The sequence below is a fragment of the Haliaeetus albicilla genome, chromosome 1, assembly GCF_947461875.1.
Source record: "Haliaeetus albicilla chromosome 1, bHalAlb1.1, whole genome shotgun sequence".
NCBI lineage: Eukaryota > Metazoa > Chordata > Aves > Accipitriformes > Accipitridae > Haliaeetus > Haliaeetus albicilla.
Window position 1 is genome coordinate 32,443,338 of NC_091483.1, and position 21,721 is coordinate 32,465,058.

Consider the following 21,721-nt stretch of genomic DNA (forward strand, 5'->3'; position numbering starts at 1 on the left):
CATTGCTTTCAAGGTAGCTTCCATAACCTAATATCATGGGAATAGAAGACTATTGTCACAGGTTCATGAGGAAGAATGCACTCACTAATCTAAAAGTAATATAGCTGGGCCTTCATCAAGTATTAACAGGGCTCAGGAGTACAGAGTTCAGCAATTATTATTCCTTCACTAATAGTTCAGCTAACATCTACAGCAGTCAATCACTGATAATGCAATGATAAAGACACTACGATTAATTTCTGTTTCTCAAAATCACCCTTCCCTGTCACCACCAGAAGTATGCTTCATTAGTAACTGTCCCAATGCACAGAGTGGGGCTGTAATTTAAAGTCACTTTACACTTCTATTCATTTCCCATGTAAATTTACTGGGACATTTAACGCATTACCTGGTATCCATTACTGATCCTTTATTTATTCCAAGCCTCTTAGACTAATGGCTGGACACTTGCATTACCAAGCAGTAACTAACTGCATAATCTCCTGTTGATGCAATTCAAAATTCAGATATGAATTTTTTGTTCCAGAGTGTAGAAGAAAGCAGATTAAGCATGAGTGATTAATCTGGATTAACAGTGTTTATTTTATGTGTACTTAGACTATTGCACTAAATTGTACTAAATACTTCTGTGAATCCAGTTTTTAACTTCCTGCCTCCAAAATGATACAAATTTATAGAAGTTGTTGTTTCAACTAAGACAATCCCAGAGACACGAGAGATCTTCACAAAAATATTTTTCAGTGTTTTAATAAACATACTGAAAAAAATTAATTATTCACGCAGACTTTAGGGGGAGTAATTCAGAAAAAATAAATCAAGAAATCCACCCTTATAATTTCCAGAGAATATTTCTGATTAGTCACACTTCAATGGCATAAAAAAAGCATTAGAAATTTCAATTTATAAACAGTTCCAACTCCCCACTGGAATAGAAGTTGATTTATAATATTGTTGGGGAGAACAAACAAAGAAGCAGCGAACAAACCCCACAGCTACTCAAAGGTCTGTGCATCATACAAAGACACAGGGGAAACTGTGTCAGAGTTTTTCTTCCTTTCACTTTTTAGTGTTGTCTCACTCAGCTACTAATGAAGTGCAGCGATCTCAGGGGAAGAATGAAAAAAGCAACTCAACTGTGCAGAACAGTTAAACCAGTCAAGCTTCCGCCATTCCTTTGAACCAAAACATTATGAAAGTTTTCAATAGGAATATTATGGCTCTCCAAGCTATAGGTTGATCAAGAAGCACAGGTTAAGGTATCAGGTCCAATCTAACACATTAAATGGAATTTGCCAATTTGTAGAGAATAGACTTTGATTTCTAGAACTTTTCTTTCCTTGAGCCAGTTCACTGTTGAAGTGAAAAATGAAATGAAAGTGAAGTTGAAGAGAAAAATCAAAACGTGAAGCCTCCCATCGATACATGATTCTTAATTTCTGCCTTGCTGTAGTTGGTAACTTTGTTCATGAAAACTGCTCTTTGCAATCTCTAGCAGCTGCACGTTAATCACACCCTCAGTTTTTACACGTTATCCATAGACTACCGAAGTTCCCACTAGGACCATGCTGCCATAACAGAATGGTGCAACCTAAAGAATTTTCACAGATCCTAAATAGCCTCTAGAAATATCCTATGTATCCATTGACCTTACACAGCCCTGTTTATTTTAAGAACTCTTAACAGGATTGCTGTGCAGTGTGCTACGGCCAAAGATTTTCATTTCATCAATAGTTGCTTACTGGCTGCTTCGTGAACAATTAGTGAGGCAGAGGCTCTTACAGCTAACCTGAAACAGGGCAAGACCAGCCACACTTCTCCTCCTTTTCCCCTTACATATCTTCATTTTAAGAAAGGACACTCTTCAACACCTCCCTATTTCTCTCCCATTGTTTTCTTTCCCTCCTTCCTTTCAGCATTGCAAGACAACTGCTCTTTGCTGTTCAGATATGCTCCTCCTGCACCGCTGCCAATGCAGTCATCTTTCCACAACTTCATAAATGACCACGCAAAAAACCCCAAAAGTAAAATTGACATCTTAAGCCAATTTCACACTCCTGATTTACCATTGCTTTGTCATGATGAAGCCTAACCAGATATACAAGAGAAATAGAGGACTTGCTCTTGGAAATACTGTGTGAAGTCAGGACAGTGACCATGATCCTGTTGCTGATTTCATGTGGTAGAAAGGCTCTTACAGTTTAATTGTGATTTATAATTAACAACCCTGAAAATAAGGCCTCTTTGGAACATAGGCATAGATTTACGTGCATACACTGTGACAGTTGAAACAGATGATGTGGGTGCTCCCCAGGAAGGCTGTCCTATTGACAACACATTTGAGGTTTAGAGAAGCACGGCAACCCAGGAGACACTGGCTATGGGGAGGAAATTCTCGGTGAGATGAAAAAATTAAAATTTAGGAGGGCAACAAACAACTACCCCACTGCCTGGAGATCAGGTGGCTTTTTTGCACTTCCTTCTCAATTGCTGTAGAGTAGATGAGTTGTTCTTGTCCATCAGTCACACTCTCCCCCCTGCCCAAGTATTTTCTTTTTATGCCATGAGCCGTTAAACTGCATGTCAGAGAAGACATGAAAAATAAACATTAAATTACACTAAACCCCTGGGGAAAAACCTTGAACTTATCTAGAAAGAGAGTTCCCAGGTGCGAATAGACTGCTATATGAACTACCTCCATGCTTTGGGAAAAAGGGTCCTTCGGATCACACAGTGATGAAGATATTCTGTGGTTGCCACGGAAACAGCGCTGACTTATGTTTTGGGGGACTGGAAACGTCTGTCGAATAATCGTTAACCTTCCAATTGACCTTCTCACCAGCTCCTGCACATCCACGTCATTTATTTCCTGGAAGACAAGGCAAGGGAGAGAACATGCATGAAAGTTAAAATACAGAAATGTTACCACCTGATTATAAACAAAAACTAAACTGAAAGGACCAAGAGGTGTGTGATGGCTACATGGCTATTGTTGAGCTCTGCCACAGCCTCAAAAAGAACATAAGCATGTTCATTGTAACAACTGACATACCACCCTTACAATAATTGCAAAAGTTTAAAATGTACTGTGCCCAAACCTCACCGAATCTTTGTAGATGTAAATGGACTTGTTTCATTTTGGATTTTCTCTCCCTCTCCTTTTACCTTTGATCTTTTATTTAAAAGTGTTTCAGAGCGTCCTTAGCAGATAATGTGTAAATCAGTAGGAAGTCATATGATGAGGTATTTCTAAGTGTAGCATTACTTAGGAGCTGTGAAGGTACAATTATTCAGGCCTTAAGTGTTCATTTCCTGCAAATCGAATATCAAGAACCTATAAACAATGTGCAAGTTAGCCAACATCATTTACCAAAAGGGCAAAGAAAATGCATTAGAGCATTCTAGGTGTGTATGTGTTTGTTTATAGCAAGACCTAATTTAAAACCAACTTTTTACTCCATAGGGTACCTATTAAGGCTTACAGCTGAATGCTCAGCTCTACAGACACACACTTTAAAGAAAAAAAATAACTAAATAAATACATCGATATGTGAAATACTAAGCTTAAAATACTAACTTTAAGGCAGGTTAGGGAAACCAGAAAAACAGTTCTTTACATAGTATGAATTCCTGCAGTTTAGGAACACAGTGTTTTACACCATTGAATGATGAGGCCCTCGGGAACACAGAGCAAGAGGAGTGTGGGCTCACAAGCAACAGCAACTGACTCCAACCTTTACATAAGAACTTGAACTTTAGTTAAACACAGTTTTTTTCTGACAACTCAGATAGGGTCAGCTGGTAGCTTTCAAGGTGATTCTGTGTCTGTATTTTTCCGTAAAGCAGGAGAAATAATCTACAAAATTGCTCAATCTTTTTAACTAGAATCTAATTTTCATCATGCTAAACTGTTTCTCCATAATCTGTATTAATTACAGAGGCTGATGCCCCAAACTTTCTAGATGTTTAAATTTGTGGATACACCCCCCCAGTAAGGGAGGTGCTTGAGGAGCTCCTATTAGTAGTCTGCATTTAACATACCCTTGCAAACAGCCACAGTTTATTGAATATTTCTGATTCTCATTTGTGTATTTATAGCTTTTCATTTTTTAAAGGATACAGCACATCTGCACTGTTATACCTGTGACTAAACACCAGCATCTTTTTTTGTGTCTAGTTTCCTGATCTATACTCATAATCAAGAACTTAGGAGGCACCAGGAGATAGACTTGACCTCAAATTACAGAATCTGTCTTGTGAAAAGGAAGCCAAACTTTTTGAAAAAGCAGCTCTTAAAATGTTAAGACAACTATCCTGGTAATTTTGGCTTTTTTTGAGCTTCAGTGAACATTCTTTAATTATTTTGGAACAATTTCTGTGGACATACTGGTATTTGTTATTTCCTCTAAATTTTGGAAGAAAAATACATGAGATGTAAATTTTGACTTCTACTCTCTTGACTACAATAACAGTATTTTATTCATCTTCACAGATTGTCATCGTTTCTCAAGTCATCTGTTATTAATGTTCTTTATGAAATATAGATTTTTCTGCTAACAAAAATAACACATGGCATCAGCTGTGTCCAGTGTAATATCTTGCATTTCTGGTCGATTAATTCTTAATGTACCACAGATAATGGTTTCTCTCAGCTTAAGATGCCGTCTTTTCATTTAGTCTGTATCATTTCACTAGCTGCAAGGTAAAAAAAAATAATCAAAACTGCTGTTTTAGCAAAATGCATGTAATCTTTTTTATAATACTTTCAGTATAATCAGAAAGGAGAGCTCAAGAAACTTATTTTGATTTTAAACTATATCCTTTCTCAGAGGATTTAAAAAAAGTTTGCCTGGTTTCATTATACACTGTGCCCAAACTGTAAAAGCAAGAATATTAGACTCATTCTAATAATGTAAAAACTGATACCTGCACGGGCACTTTATATTGCTAAATAATACTTTAAAAAACATTTTGACTTTCACCTGCTCAAACATTTATCTTTTCTGCCTCAAAAATGTATTTATTTTTTCTGTATTCAGCATTTTTTGGTGCATTTTAATTAGAGTGCTTTCATTTTAACCTTTAGGTTACTACCTCATATTTTTATACATCACCTGGGAACTAGTAACAGAATCCAAACACCAAAGAGATTTTTGTATAGCTGCCAAGGAGGTATATACATCATTAGATTAATGACAACTATTATTTTAAATGCTGTGAATTCCACTGATTTATATCATAAATTCAGATTTTAGGTTAACAACAAAGCAATGCCATGCAAACCCAAATTCCACTTCAGTCATTTGCTACATATTTCTTTGTCATTTTTTTAATACTTGGCATTGACTGAGTGACGAGCCCTTTATATAATGACTCTCCAATATAGTCTCTCATTCTTGAATTTTGGATCTGACTTAAGAAAACTATATAAAGCAACTATTGTATGAAAGGAAACAATTTTCATTTGCACTTCAAAGGAGGATACAGTATAATGATATAAGGATGGCAGATGATCTGTTACACAAGCACCAAATGTCCAAAAAAAATAACAAAGTTGGCCAAGTTGAACTGAGTTGGCACCTGTATAAATTTAGGCTAGGTTATGTGTTAGGTTTGGGGGTGGTTTTTTTGTTTGTTTGTTTGTTTTTAAATGAGAAGTTCAATATATAGTTCCAAACCTATCTTTTGTTGGTCTGAACTTGGAATAAATGGGAGGCTGTCCTATTTCAAATTGAACAAGGACAAAATTAGATGTACATTTCATCTGAGTAGGCAAATAAATAAGGAAAGAAATGCTATTTTAAATTGATAGCTCTTTACAGATTAATTAGGAAAAGGGAACTGAAGAGGATCACCTTGACATATCACGCAGAGACTCCAGTGGGAAGCAAGACTATATACTGGACACTAATATACATTACCATTCAGCTTCGTCTCATTATTTTAAGATAAGCAACCTAGGCAGAGACTTACTATTCACCACAGAGCAACTGCCCCAGTAGTGACAGACATGGAGGGAAATAATTTATTCACATACTCCTGTAATAAGCACCAAACAAAGGCAGCAATACTTTTTCTTATGAAACATCTTAACTTTAGGCCAAGACGATGATTCCTGTATTTATCATATACTGGACATGCCCTATTTTCCAGGGCATGCCATGTCTTCATCACATCCCACATGATACTCAGAGGGGAGAGTGTTTTTTCCTCCTCCAAAAGCCAGCAGCAGTGAGCAGGGGGAAGAGTGGGAAAGGGTGGCCACTCTTATACCCCCTTGAAGCCTCAGGGCTGCCACTGCCCATGCCATAGCATAATTGGGCTATGCCCTTCCTGAATTTCTCAGCGCTTTCCAAAGAGGAGTAGTGGAGGGGAAGGCATAACTAGATGAAGCTCCAAGACAAGTAAAGGGAAATCTTGAACTGCATAATCATTTGCTCCATTTTTATCTTCCTTAGGTTTCTTAGGTTCAGGGGAGGATGATGAAAAAGAGAAAATTAATAGGACAAGGAGAAATCAGTTTTTAGCTTTCACAGAGAAAAAAATCCAAGAGCATGGAGAAAGCAGGGCTAAGTCAGTCTGTCCATTGGGTCTCACCTGTCTGAAAAAAAGAGCTGGCAGCTTAGTTGCCAACCTGTACCAAAGAGGGTGGCATTTCACACCTGACCTGCTGTCACCATTGGAAATGTAAGGGTTCAAAATGAACCTCTAATGCTACTATTAATCAATTATCCATATTAAAATGTAGAATTGTGTGAACTCCTGGAACTGAGCTGTGATTTTAGGACCTGATCTAGCTGCTTGAGCTTAAAACAGTCATGCTCTATGCTTTTCTTCATGGTGGAGTGTATTGGGCTGAAACACAATGGAACAAGCTGACTGCATCAGCCAAGGACCAGCCCTCTCCTAGGAAAAACATGTGTTCATCTGAAAGTAGCCTTTGAATACAATCTTGTGGTTCCCCCAGTCCACTCTTGTGCTACGATGGGCAAACCTGTTGGATCTTTTTCCATCAAATGGTCTTTAAGAGAGTTTGGTGGTTTTTTCATTCTTTCCTCAAAGAAGGAGTTTTTCCAGACTCTGATTTCTCTGGTAATTAGAAACCTTCTACTAACTTTTGCCCTCTATTTATTTATGGGCAATTTGAACTCATTTGTTCTTGTGCCAGCCTTGTCCTCTAGCCCTTGACAATGATGCATTTATTCACGCTCTGTATGTGTTTATAAACAGAGAGCATATCCTCTTTCAGTCTTTGTTTTCATAGGCTAATCAAGCCAACGTTTTCAGTCTCTCCTCACACAAATCAGCTTTTCTGTGCACCCATTCCATTCTAATTTTAATAGAGCTGGTCATAATTGTGCACATTATTGCAGATAAAATCCAATCAATCCTTTCTACAGTAGCATTAATATTTTCACCTCCTGTATGGCATCTGTAGGCAGCAGAAAGTGTTTTGAGCTGTCCTTGAGTAAACAATAGTAATAGAGAACTGGTGGCAGCCTTGGGCATAGTAAGATGACTCTGAAATATTTTAACAAAGGAAAATGCTTCAGAGACATGGATTTAAAATAAAAAAGGACATTTGTTTCATTTAAAAGGAGCAAAAGAAAGAAAAGTGATGAAAATCATACAAATGCCCCTTTCAGTTACACTAAATCAAATCTAAGCTTACTGTACACTTGTGATTTAAGAGTCATAGAAGAAATATAATTTTAATATCCTGGGCTTTTTGAGGTTATATTTACTATTGTGTAGAGGAAAAGAAACAAGCAGAGACAGACAGAGGGACAGTGTGAGAAATCCATTCTCACATTTTGTTAAGACATATTTGATCATGACTACATTCAAATCTATGACTCCTGCAAATTTTAAATAAAGAATTGCACCATCTGCTTTAAGGCCCTGAAGAAGCAGGAACATTTATTTGGAGAGTGTGTTTCCTCAGCTGACTGCACTGATCAGAAGAGATTTGTATTATTTGCAAAGGACTAATACAATGTATCATGCTTTAGCAAATTATGAGTCCTTTCATTTTATCAGAACAACCTCCCTCCTCCCACACATGCATTTCCATTATGATACACAGTCTTCAAGCAAATTTGCTGTATTACATAAAATAGCAACTAATGGGACAATAAAAATTAAGGAACTCTTTCTGGGCATTATACCATTTAAAGCGAGCAATTAAAATAGCAGATGTTACCTCACAAAGCCTAAGCAGATTCCTGATCACAAAACTGTGATCACTATACTCAATGTGTTATATCCCCTTGGCACAACGATGGAATAGGAAAGAGAACTCCAGCTTATTTTGGTATCTCAGTGCAAGGAATTATTTGAATCATATGTGGATTTTGCAAAACAACGCATTTTCACTATGATAGATCATCTTAGAATTTCAAATTAGGAGGCCAAAGAAACAGCGTTACAGTTACGTAGTTGACAGTCTGATTTAGCCAATACAGGCACACAAACACAGGTGTCTAAGATGTCACAAAAAATTCATGTAACCAACAAAACACGTATGTTCTTCACATGATTGTCTGTAGCGTAAAGCTGGGTTCTCAACCACTGAGGCCCCATTCAGTGCTGGAAAAAAACACAGATTACTGGTCAGGGGCAATGCAAGGCCCAAACCGATAATTTCTGCTGGACCTGGGTTGTCTTCACAGCACTTTTTGAGGCATAATTTTCCCCAGGGAAAACTGGCTAAAATTCCACTGGTCTAAACAAATAGGCCAAAGTACAATCCCAATGCAACAATGTTATACCTTGCTATAACCTTGAAAAAAAATGCTTTGGATTAAGTTACCTCACTATTAGCACACTGCACTATGAAAACCTAGTATTTAAGTATAAAAACAGAAGTGCACAGCAAATCCAGAAAGCAAGCCTGGAATTTACACACAATATCTCCAAGCAATCTTTTGTCCTGAGAATATACAGGAGTCGCACAATCTACATGTTAGGGGAGAGTTATCTCCCAGGGAATTAGGCTGTTCTGGACCTAAATTGCTTTTCACAAAACAAAAGAAAAATCTGAATGTCATCGAATCTAAGACCGACTGCATTGTTCAATGTTTATATGCAGAGTTACTTCACATGTTGACTCGTTGTATTTTAGCTGACAAGTGTTCATGGGAGAACCTATTTCACAGTTTAAAAATAGGATCTCAGTTTAACTTTCTTTTTTCCCTTCATGAACATTCATATATGACCTGATCCAGAAGTCCACCAAAAAGCCTCCCACTAATATCAATAGGTTTGGGTATCAACCGTGAATGAATTCTAGGGAAATTCTTAAAGGAAAGGGAAATATGGGATTCTATTATTATTATTTTTATTATTAATAAAAATCATTAAAATATAAACAAAACACAAGCACTCCAATACAAAAAGATTACATATGAAAAATGATCTTAAAAAGATCCTCCAAAACCAGTCAGCTCAAGTCAAATGTGAAATCTCAAGATACTCAGAAGGAAAAGGCCTTTTTCATTTTATTTTCCATTTATTCATTCAAGCACTTCTGTTTAAAATAGGCAAGACAAACCAGCAAAGTCCAAGAACTTGTCATTCTATTTTTATTAAGCAACATCCACTCCCTCAGCATGTCTGAACTTTGTCGTAGCTTCTGCTTCCTGTTGGCAAAGTCAAGATCAGCATGAATATTGTCAGTAAGCCTGAAAACAGGATTCATGGTTCACAACAATGTTCACTTGACAGTTACCTCATTTATAATGATCCAGTGACAGTCAAAAGCAACCAAATTAGTCTCCACGACCTGAAATAGAGAACAAACCAGCTATCAGTCAGCTTGCTTGTGAAAGCCAGAAAAAAAATTAAATGGATGCTCTCTGCAAATGACAAATCCCAAAGCACATGCCCTTGAAGACCTTTGTTATTCAACTGAGGATAGAGAACCTTCAGCAAAATTCTGCAGAAGCATTTGTGTTATTGTTTGACTGCTAATTAAACTTGGAAAATACATTTCTTTGCCGGCATCACAGAAAAGAATGTGTTTCAGTTGACTGAGGAGAAAATGAAATCGGTTTTGCCTTAATATTGTGTGTGGAGAGGGAGCAACAGAAAGGAAGGCAGAAAATGAATATCAAGTAACTCTTGTCAGATTTCTGTAGCTCCTGCCTCTAAGGTCTTTCCAGTGTACACCTACCCTGTAAGCCTGTGAATTAAAGAAAACGAAACAAACTCAAACCAAAAAAACCCACCCCACAGAAGCTAGGGTTCACAGAAATGCAAAGAGTGGGGAGGAAAGTGTTCCCTTGAGAAAGAGGGCTGTCACAGGGATGATGAATGATGGCCTGTCCCTGGCTCCACACACAGAGGGCCTCTAATCCTCCTCCCATGCATCTTCTCCTTTCCTTTGCTGAAAAGTATTCTAGGAGCTGCCTCTGTGCTGGACTGAAAATGTACTTCCTAACTCATCTTTCACTCAGCTCTATTCTTTCCCTCCTTGAATCCACTACACTTCCGTGGCAAGACATGTTTGATTCACCTTTGCAGTGGAAACAGAGGGAAAAAAATACATTTTCTCTGCTTGCATTACCTAAGAAAGAAATCATTGACAGGAGGGAGGCCAGAAACAAACTATAGAAAAGACTGGACAGCTTTACATTTTTTTTTCTAAATGAAACTGAATTAGCATTGACACTGAAATAGTTTTAAAACCAAATTAATCCCATTTTACTTGTATAATCACCATGCTCATCTTGATTCACAATTCAAAACTACTGAATACTTAAAACTGTGTTGAATCCCAAGAAAAAGCAAAGAAAAATTGAAATAAGGCTTGGAACTTACAAAGTTTTAATGTTCAAGTAGATGACTAGTGCTGTGCTCTTATTACTTGGACCACTGCACAGCAGTCATATTTGGCTTTTAATGATGACCAGCACAAATAGCAGTTGCCAAGGATGACTGCAATTTATACTGTGTCATGTCCAAAGGAGAACAATTTAACTGGCCACAAATCTTAAGAGCAGCAAAAGACCCCATACCGATAACCTTCATTATTAATTCAAAGGCCATTAGAACTGGGGTCACTGCTTATTTACTAGAATGATAGGCAAGATTGGAAATTCTGATCTGGAGAGACTGGGGGAAAAAAAAAAAAAGCAAGAGCAGCAGTATATGAACCGCCTTCTTATCTGAAACTCTCACAGCACCAGTAAGAAATGAGGGGAGATGAAAGCCATAACTGTTATTGTGCTTCTGGAAAATTTCAATATTATTAGCAGTAGGAATCAGGGTCCTTACTTTACATGGAATTTAGACTCACTACTCTTTCTCTGTGGTGACGACAGTATGTTTTGTCATGTTGCTTTGACATTTTCTTGCATTTTCCACAGTAGGCATCCACACAGCACATATAAAAGAACAGGTTAGAAACTGAGTAACTAAGTGATAGGAGGCATCACAACAGGCCCAGCCAGGATGCTTGAACTGGAGCATGGCTGTTCTAATCAGATCTCTTATATCAAACCAGTTGGAAGACAAACACATTCAGGAACAGAGAAAAGTTAAAAATGGACAGAATAGTAACAAAGTTCTCAAGGTAGCATTTGCTCCTTATATAAAGTTCCCAAGCATAGAAAGTTTATGCCATTTACAACATAAGCAATGCCATTTAAATTTTCCATAAGACAAAAAAAATCAACACCTTACTGAAGCAAAACCAATTCTGTTAGCCAATCTACATACATTTCCCCTGAAAGCAAGCAGAATAAAAATAGGCAGCACATATTTTATGGTTTCTTGTCAGATTCCTGGCAACCTTGACCCTCAAAACTTCTGGCTCCAGGATGTCCCACCGGGAACGTTTGCCCTGCCCTAACTACTCTGCTCAAGATGAGGACTCCTGAGGTTCCTGTGGCTCTGAGGCAGCCTGCCAGAGGGACGCCCTTGGAGTCAAGGCTCCCAGTGGTGTTAGGGGAATGACAATGATAATTATGTTCCACAAAGGGCTCCTAAGCTCTTTCTCCACTTCAAAATGGCAGTCAACTGAAACTTCAGAATGAAGGAATCCACAAAATGAAAATTCGCATTTTCTGTTCAGTTTTTAATAACACAGTAAAAGTGGGGTTGATCACTTCTTTGTGCCTGAAGCTTCAGCTGATCAGATTTTAATGTACTTTATCTTTCATTAAACCTTTGGTTTCAGTTCATTTAGTTTCTTTATAAATACTTGGTTCTGTGTATCTACTTTGCTCAGGCTCTCAAATTTCAATTAGACAAGGCCTTTTCAACAGAATATGATTCTAAGTGTCACTGTTTTTATGATGTACAGCTCACAGACCTCTTAAGCCAGACTCTGGAAGAGGCTTGCTGGTCTCACAAGTCACTCTTATTATTTCAAACAGCTCAGGCTACCTGTAACAAATTTATTCACAACTTGCAAATAATAAGATGAAATGCATCCATTTTTTAGTTACAGCTGAAACTCTTCAGCAGAAAGATCATATTTTATCCATTAAAGTTTATGCATTCATGAATCTACTTAATATTAAAGCCATTTTCAAAAAGCTTATGTCAAATTGAAATGAACTTGTAATGTACTCAGAGACACTCAAACTAATATATTCTAAGTTTAGATAGGCTACAAATAGCCCCTGGAAGTGTTCCAGGCCAGGTTGGATGGGGCTTTGAGCAACCTGGTCTAGTGGAAGGTGTCCCTGCCCATGGCAGGGGGGTTGGAACTAGATGATGTTTAAGGCCCCTTCCAACCCAAACCATTCTATGATTCGATGACTGATGATGCCCTGAGAAAGTTGCTAGTTTTTTTTTTTTTTTACATTCCATTTTATTTGATGAAATATAGATTTACATCTAAACTGGGACTCAGCATTAGACTGGAATTTCAAGGCTGTCTTTTTGTCCTTGGGTCATTCAGTCTTACCTGATGAAATCCTAGTCCCACTGATATCACTCACAAAAGAGCTGTCCATTTCAGCAGGATCAAGATGCTGCATCTCAGTCCCTCACCTCTGAATATCTCTTCTCCCAGTATGGCCTACATTGTCCATTTAATTGACTTTAAAGTTGGGCAGTGCACATTCTGACTATGTCTGTATGAATTGCAGGGCACTATACTATCATCATTAATAACCTTCCGATATTTTCCAGTTATTGTGCTTCTTATGTTTTTCAGTGTAAAAGAATGCACAGGCACATCCACTGTTTTACAGAAAATAAATAACTATAATACTATATAAACCTTCAGTTTGATGCTTGAAGCAAAAGGTTGTTCAACCCTAAAGTTTTCTTCAAACACTAACAGTAATCATACGCATAATCTCACAGCCAGAAGATTCTCTCAATCAGCAGTTATTAAGCACAAGCTTACAAGTTTGAGTTTATATTAAAACAGTCCCAATAAATAAATAAATAAAAATATCTAAAGCCAGCAGTAACACAACCTAGATCCAATTATCCGTCAGTAAAACAATCATTACTTTGACACAGCAAGGCTTCACAGTCATGACACAACGTTCCACAATGCCCTTGTCTATCTACTGAGTTTGCTGTTTTGTTTACTTAAAAAAGCCACTGTATTTTCACTTGGAAGTGATGATAACAAATAAGACTAAAGAAAAAAAAACACAGAAGAGCATGGCTGGTTCTGCTTAAACTTGATCATAACCTAAAAGCGCATATAATCCAGCTTCAACAGAAGTATATAATGCAGTTGTGTAGAAGGTTTCTATGACTAATATGTTCAGAAAGTTAAAACACATATTTGTTATCTGAGTGATGATCTTTTTCTGGTTGAAATTCACATCTGCATGCATATCAAGTGAGCTGGCATGAACTTGTGTTCTGTGCCAGGGAATAATGAATGTACAAAATATGCTTGCAAAAGCATAAGGGCAGTAATGAAAAAGAAATCTGATGTCCTGTATATTAGAAGCAATAAAGCAATTTGATGAGGGCGTGTAGGAAGTAGGGGCTTCAAGACCCTGAGCATTTGAATACAATTCAAGTTTCAGATTCATCCACTGGTTCTGCTGGCTCTGTGACAGGAAGCAGTGCTGTGCACTCCTGAAAGGCAAGGGACAGATTGGAAATTTCCATACAAGACAGAAGGCAGGTGAACGTATTGTTTATGCAGCTCACCTCTTAAGCTAAAACTGAGAAAAACTAGAGTGTGCATTCATAATGAGTGCTAAACACCAAATCCTACACATATATTAAATGGAGGAGAGTTGACCCTTTCCAAAACAAAGAAAACCATGCACATATTTGACAAATTCTCTTTTCACACTTCCTCTAGGGGAAATTGTACAAGAATTCAGCTGTGGGTTACTAAACACGCAGAGCTATATTCAATGCAGAAAGCTCTCTAAAGATAAATATAGCTGCTAGCTGGGAGACTATTAGGAGACAGTAGCATATATGCCTACCCTGTTCTTACTGCTCCCTCAGGCATTCACTTATGGACACCTTTAGAGATAAAGACACTGAAACAGTCTTTGGTCTAACCCAAGATGGCTGCTTTTGTCCTTCCAAATATATTTTGCTTTCTTAACAGTGATGAATCATACTAGCAGTAGCTAAAAGAAGCAGAAACTTATTAATTCTGTATCAACTGTTGTGCAGTTCAGACTGTTTTTATTTACTGAAAGGGTAAGTATTTGAAACAATACTAAAAAAAGCATTTTGTACTGTTGAGATGGCATTTCTGCGGTGCCACTGAGTACCTCCACTGTGCAGGAACATACATAAGCAGATGAACTCCAGTATGAACTGGGGAGCTGCATCCTTGCAGTCTAATGTCCATAGCAACTCGCAGATTCCTGTCTCATCCAACTAAATAGGTGTCAGAGAATAAGCAGAGGACAGCCAATATAGCCAACAACTTCAGAGAACGATTTTTCTGAATTCATAATTTTTTCAGCTATAGGCTGTTAGTATTCAGTTATTTTTAATGCTGTATCGCATAATTCTCCAGTACTAAGAATCAAAGCAGCAAGTTATCAGGCCAGTTCTGAAACAGACTTCATGAAATTGTGGAAAAACCGAGAAAGAAATTCAGTCTCTACTCACTCAACCACTGCTCAGACTGAGAGTTCACACTGGAGTATTTGAAAACATTGTGTCATTAGTTGCATAAATCCTGCAGCAAAGGATACAGCCCATCGAGTACGCAGTGCCATTCACACAGTCATAGAAATCCACAGCAATAGATATAAAAGATCATTCTTAACATCTTTGTAACTTTAGAAATGCGCTCATGTCAAACTTCAGCAGTTCTCCTAACACCCTATTAAAATAAATCAAACTTCTGCTTCATGAGGAAGGTGTTCCACTTAGTCAAACACGGATGCTATGAACCGATGAGCAAGAACATGGATGAAGCAGAAAATAATTTTCTTTTTCTAAAGAATTCAACTACACACCAAGGGAGATTCTGCAGAGAGCAGAAAAATGCTGTCAGGAAGACAAGTGATGAGCAAGGACAAACCATCTGTCATTGGCAGTAACTCCAGAACTTCTGATTCTTTGGAAGAGCCTGACAATTTATCACAACTATTGCTATTGTTCATGCTCAAACCTTCAAATGGTCTAAATGCAAGACAATCTAAAGCAAATACAGCAGTAGTAGTGCCAGCATGCAAGCTTTTCGCATGTGTAATAATAAGCAAGAAAGCCAAATAGCTTTCAACAAAAAGGGCATGGAAAATGACATAAAAAGTTCTCTACACCTCTTCTTCCTTATAGATACGAGCCCACAGGTGTGGGCCAAAACTACAAGATACAGATCAGAACCCTTACAAAGGAAACCCAGAAAAACTGTTCTGGATCTTCAGAATTCGCCTCCATACATATGCAACAAGTCAGACAAGTCTTGCAAACACCTAATGAGTAGTAACGTTGCATGTATGAAAAGACCCATATAGACTGGCCATCTCAAGTATCTCCTGTTTGAAACATAGGGGAGAGCTCCTGGGGTCCAGTTTTACCTTTGCTACAGTTGGGACTGCTCTACAACAAGCTACCCAGATGCCAGGACTCATTTCTCAAAACGTTGAAGAAAAGTGTCTCCAACTAGAGCTGGCCTTCCTGTTAATTTTCTGCTCCACCAGGAGCTGTGGTAGTGACTGTGAATCTCTTTCTGCTGGACCACCATCGAGCAAACCACATTTTCCATTTGATTTTTCACAAAAGCCAACAGATGGCATTGCATAATCCCTTGTTTTGGAAATGGCTGGCATTGAAATAATTTAGAAAGTGATTTAGAAAGTTAGTTTTTTCCAAGAGTTGAGCTGGGACACAAATTCCCTGCTAACCTTTTCCAAACATCCTCTGTCTACAATATGTCCCATTTATGTGGTCTTGTAATCTGAACTGCACTCTTCCAGCTGGAAGACTGGTAAAATGCTTTTGTCCAATACCACTAGATTTGTTGCCCATGTCTTTTCATAGACAAACCTCTTGGAGTCACCACTGCTGTTTTATAGGTGAATATATGCTTCAACCCAATTTTCTCTCCCAGGGTCATAGCAATTTGCTGATCACTAAGATATGATAAAAACCAGGCTTCCTGTACACATATGTGAGACAAGAAGCCACCCACCCTGCAAAAAAAAAAACCAAAACAAACCAAAACCAAATTAAAAAAGCAATCACCAAACAAATAGTAGTTAGACACTATTTCTTAACATTTCCTTTAACTGAAAAGGTATGAATTAACTAGTTTGGGCACCTAGAGTAGTCTCCTGTAGTATAGATGGCTCCTCAAGTGGTGGTATGCAAAGCAAAATAAGACTACTAAGTAGCTAACGTACAGGTAGTACTAAGAAAGTTAGGTGATAAACTCAAGACTACCTTAACTGATCTGAAGTTTGGAAAGGTAAATGCATGGAGTTGTACTATTTAGTATGTTGTACTACATTAAACACTGCAGGACTTGTGCATGGAAATCCTGAGCTTGTCTCCAAGTTCCTCCCCTGTTTTTTTTCATCTAGCTGCTAGTTCATTAAACCACCACCATTTTATTAGGCTATCTGTACCATTTCTTCCTGCTGGTGCCACAGCAAGACTTTTTCTGTGTCTCTGCTCTTAGCCTTTGAGCTTCTCAGTAGGGAAATCAGTTGCTGATTTATAAAGCTCATTCTTGCACACCAGAAACTAAAGCTCATAAAAATCTCTCTTCACTGAAGGCAATATTTTTGGAATCTAATTTTAATCTCTACCCATTTCCACTCCTGAGAGGGGAAAAAACCCACACGTAGAAGTACTTATTTTTATTCTTATGAAGCATCATCTCCTTCTGGGATTCCTTTCCCTCAAGTTCTTTCTAAGCAAAAAAAGAATACATTGGGTGAAACTTGATAGAGAAATCCTTAGGCTGCTAGTCATCGAGTTAGCAAGGATTAAAAAGCAAGCCTCTAAGCATTTGGTGGGGAAGACATCTTCTAGTCTCCTCCTAAGGACAGGTGAGATGGCTGGCATGGCTTCATTTGCTTGTCTCATGACAGCACATTTCTTTGAAAAAGAAGGAAGTAATTGAAGTACTTGATCAGTTTTCCCCTTTTTCCAGATTTATTTCAAAAAATTACACTTTTAAACTAAAAGAATTGGGTTATTCCACTAAATAATTAGTTTTATATTGACTTGGCCTGCAATCCTAATCATATTTGAAACAAGTTAAGCTCCAGAAAAGATTTCATCTCCCTTGCCCTAAGATTTTAAGAGATGGAGACAGTTCAAGTCAAGAAATCAGGCCCATGCTGAAGAAAACAAGTCAACAGTTAACGTTCAATAAAAGTAAATAAACACAGCATTAACACTTCAGTGAGTGTGACCACAGGCTTGCACTGAGAACACAAAATAAAAACGCATTCTGTCTGGTAGGAAAGGCAATTTTAAATTTTTAATCGTCTTCATCATTGAGAAAAGCTAATAATGTATTTATTTTATAGTAATCTAAAAATGCATCCTCCTCTGAGGTTAGCCTGTAGACTATAGGTTTAAAACAATACCTATAAGTAACTTAAGCATCTTTCATTTTAAGGATTATTTTATTCTTACAGTCAGTTTTGGTATTCCCAAATTTATGTTTTGATTTATATTCCAATTATCCTCCTGAAAAGTATTTTTAATATCCAGTCTGAAAAAAACCCAACACCCAAAACCAACAAAACCACCACATGCCTGTTCTGAAGCTACTTGGCTTTAACTCAGAACCATGAGCATATTACGCTACCTGCACTGGAAGACAGTTGCTAGAAAGTAGAATAGTATTCTCAATGAACAATAATGTACCTCCCACCTAGAAACTGCTTATTTCAAAGTAACAAAGTGATTCAAACCCTCATCTAAATTCAGAAATTCAGATTCTCTACTGTTGTACAATTGCCTGTATCTTCCTTTCTTGTTAAGAATTTCTTATAGTCTTTTTTATACATAACTACATTTTGTTCATCGTGATAGTACTAAATTGATACCTGAAGATCTCTTGTTCTTTATCTGCCTTTTTTTTTTTTTTCTTTTTTTAAGCTGAATTCCATTTGGAAGTCTGAAATCTAAGCAGAAAACTCAAACATTTGGGTTGAACATGGGCTTTGAATCAAACTGGTTGTCATCACCTTTGAAGGTGAAGAATCAAACATAAGAAGCCTAAATCTATGCTAAAGTCTCAAAATTTCCTCCTCTGTATGGATTAGAGCTGGAATCAGAGATTTCTCCCAACTGTGTTGTTTATTTTAAACACCTCACCATCTCCCACACTCAAACACATTCAGGAGCTACCCTTTGAGTGAACTCGCTCTAGATTGAAGGCTGTTGACAAGTCCTCCAATAGAGGGAAAATAATTGCCTTGCTGACTTCGACATCTTTGTAACCGACTTCATCAAGGCCAGAATTTCTCCACAACAGGGAAAGCTGGGGATTAACAAAGCTTTTTCACAGGTTTAAATTTATTCTATCCATACACATAAGTTATTTTTCTAAGCAGAATGGAAAGTTCGATTCCTACTTTTAACCCCTTGCAGACTTCATAAGTAGCAGCAGGTTTACTGAAATGAAGAAACCTTTCAACTTGTTAACATGACACAAGAAGCTTAAACAGCCATTAAGTCCAGGGTTTAACTTGTAGAGGAAAAAGGAATATCAGTTTGACAATGGATCATTCTTAATGTATGCTTTAGGTAATTAGGCTGCTAGTGAAGAGAGCTTTGGAGGCTGCAGAAAAAGAGTACAGATGATAAAATGGTATCTGTCATAATTTCAACATACAATCTTTTGGTAGCTTATATAAAAATATGCAAATTCATATTTACTATCTCTTTACACCTGTTGCCAATATGGAAACATATGCATGTTTCTAATTGTGAATCATGATTAACCAGATAAAGTTATCATTTTAGTAAGGCAGTGAATAGTTAAGACTGAAGAAAAATACACTTGTGAGGCACAAGATTCCTTCCCAGTGTGCATTAGTGTGGGTTGACTGCACTCAGCAAACGGACATTGATTCAAGTAAAACTTGTAAAGGAATCACGTAAGGGTAGTATTTTAAATAACCTTGCCCTTCTCATCCACATCTGATTTTATACCTGAGTAATTTTACAGATTGTAGTGAAGTTACTCTTGCTTTACACCAGTTTAAATGAGAAGAAGAATAGTTAGTTAGGATGGAAACCACTGTCAGAAAGGGTGAAAAACATGGGGTTTGAGGAAGAACTTGAAGGAAGGAAGTAGAGAACAGCAATACAAGAACAGGGTGACTGAATCAGAAAGGTATATGGTAGTGCGAACTTTTAGACTACCACTGTTTAAAAGCAAGCAAACAAAAAACCCAAAGACAATACCAGTTTTTCTTAATAGCAACCAATTTCCGTAAAAAGCTTTGTGTCCACTCCAGGTACCAGCAACCCAAATTAATAGAAAAAACAAACCAACCAACCAAACAAACAAAAAAAACCAATTAAATTTAAAATAGTCAATTTGGCCAATTTTTGTTGATTGTTTTCTGATACTAGGTGTGGGTGCTGTTGTTTTTAAAGGTTTGAAAGACTTTAAGTATAAGAACTATTAAACATATAGATTGAATGTATATCTTCAAACCAAAAACACAAGGCTTTGTTCGTCTTCTTTTTCCAAGAGTATCAAAGGAATATTTTAGGGTCAGACCCTCTGAATTCATCAGCATCTGTAAGTTAGCCAGATTTTCCTCAACAGGGGCTGCAGGATGCCACATGTTTTTGAAAACTTGCCCATTCCATTCAGGTTTTTAAATGTAAGTTGACTGCCTTGAAAATCCAGCCCTGGTTATGCTGGCAGCATGTTGTATATTTTATTAGTGATATGGAAATGTGGTTTCAACTCCGTTTGCATCTGTTAGCAAACTGAAGATCTAGTCTGACTGTGTAGCAGGGAAAATGTTAAACATCATACACTACAGAATATAATGGTGCTGCTCTTTTTTCTTCTTCACTGTCTGCCTTAAAAACATTTGTTGCTGAGCATCAGATTGACATTACTGAAACCGAAAGTATTTCATTTTCCTATCACAGGCATTATTAACGAAGGCCACTGTTCCAGTGACAAAGTATCACTAACGCCATCAGCTCTTTTTGCTCTTCAGCTTCATGGTGGTGCCTGTCCTGTCATTTTACATATCTGTAGAGAACAACAGTGGCAGAGGTTCAAGCGAGATAGCCTACATTTCTGACTTGCACATAAACTTAGCATTCAGCTCCTCTCCAAGTATGCAGGCTGAAAGCATTTTTTCTGGTAATAGCAGTTCAAGAATCAAGAGCAGTTTAATAGAGTTCTAACTGGCTGCAGGCTTGAAGCTCCCTATGAAAAAAATCCTCTCAAAAGCACGTGTACCAAGACAAAATCTATTCTAAATATATTGAAAATATTCTGACCATCAAATTGCAATACCAAAAGCGAAGCCCATCGGCCATTTTGGTTTCTGTGCTTCACAACAGATCCATAAAATGGATCACTCTTACCAAAGATCCAAAGGCATTGCAAGCCCAGAAGATCTGCACAAGGACTCACTAAGTCTTAGAGAGGACATGGATCGAAACACAGGCTTTTTTCATAATGGTTCTAAATTTTCCTAATAAAGTACTTCCACATTTTGGGAAATTCTGCTATTACCCTACTTTCAGCCAGACAACAACATGAACCTAAGCCATAATTTTAAGATTTTTAATATTACCGTAACATATTTATGATAAGCGATGTTTGTCCTAACATCAACCATGCAACACAGTTCAGATTCAGCTTCTCCCCAAAAAACTGCTGGCCAGAAATCTGTTTGCATACCTTAGGTCTGAAATCCTTCATATACACCACTGAAAGTTATTAACAAATACAAAGTACTCTGTGCATTACCATGTTCCTATAGCTGCTAATGGTTAAGCTGACAGAAGTACAACAACTCAGCAGAAACTGATACAGGTTAAATTATATTCCAGCCCTAAAAAGAAAGAAAATATATACATTTTTTTCATCATTGTTTTGATGTTGGTTTAAAAGCTGGTTCCATGCAGCAACTGCATCTGGATCAAAAGTGTGCAAGCAGCATCCATTTTTTTGAAGGACAGACATTGGGGATACAAATATGCCAGAACTGAGGCTCAGGCACACATGAAATACAGCTGTAGCTGGGACATCAGCTCAGCTCTAATATGGGACAGATCCTAACAGATTGGAAAGAACTTTATCAGTGAAAGAATAGCACAA

General features: G+C 37.5%; 1 protein-coding gene across 2 annotated transcripts in view; it reads right to left on the bottom strand.

The window, feature by feature from the left end:
• GRID2 (glutamate ionotropic receptor delta type subunit 2) overlaps positions 1–21,721 on the bottom strand; it is a 737,357-nt gene that overhangs the window by 226,276 nt on the left and 489,360 nt on the right. For both annotated transcript variants that reach the window (XR_011324830.1, XM_069784511.1), the window contains exons 5-6: positions 9,728–9,781; positions 2,693–2,866 (exon numbers count right to left, since the gene is read on the bottom strand). Coding sequence is in view for 1 of the 2 variants with exons in the window: in XM_069784511.1 (XP_069640612.1) it covers positions 2,693–2,866; positions 9,728–9,781 (228 nt within the window). In the remaining variant the exon portion in view is untranslated. The remainder of the gene's footprint in view (positions 1–2,692; positions 2,867–9,727; positions 9,782–21,721) is intronic.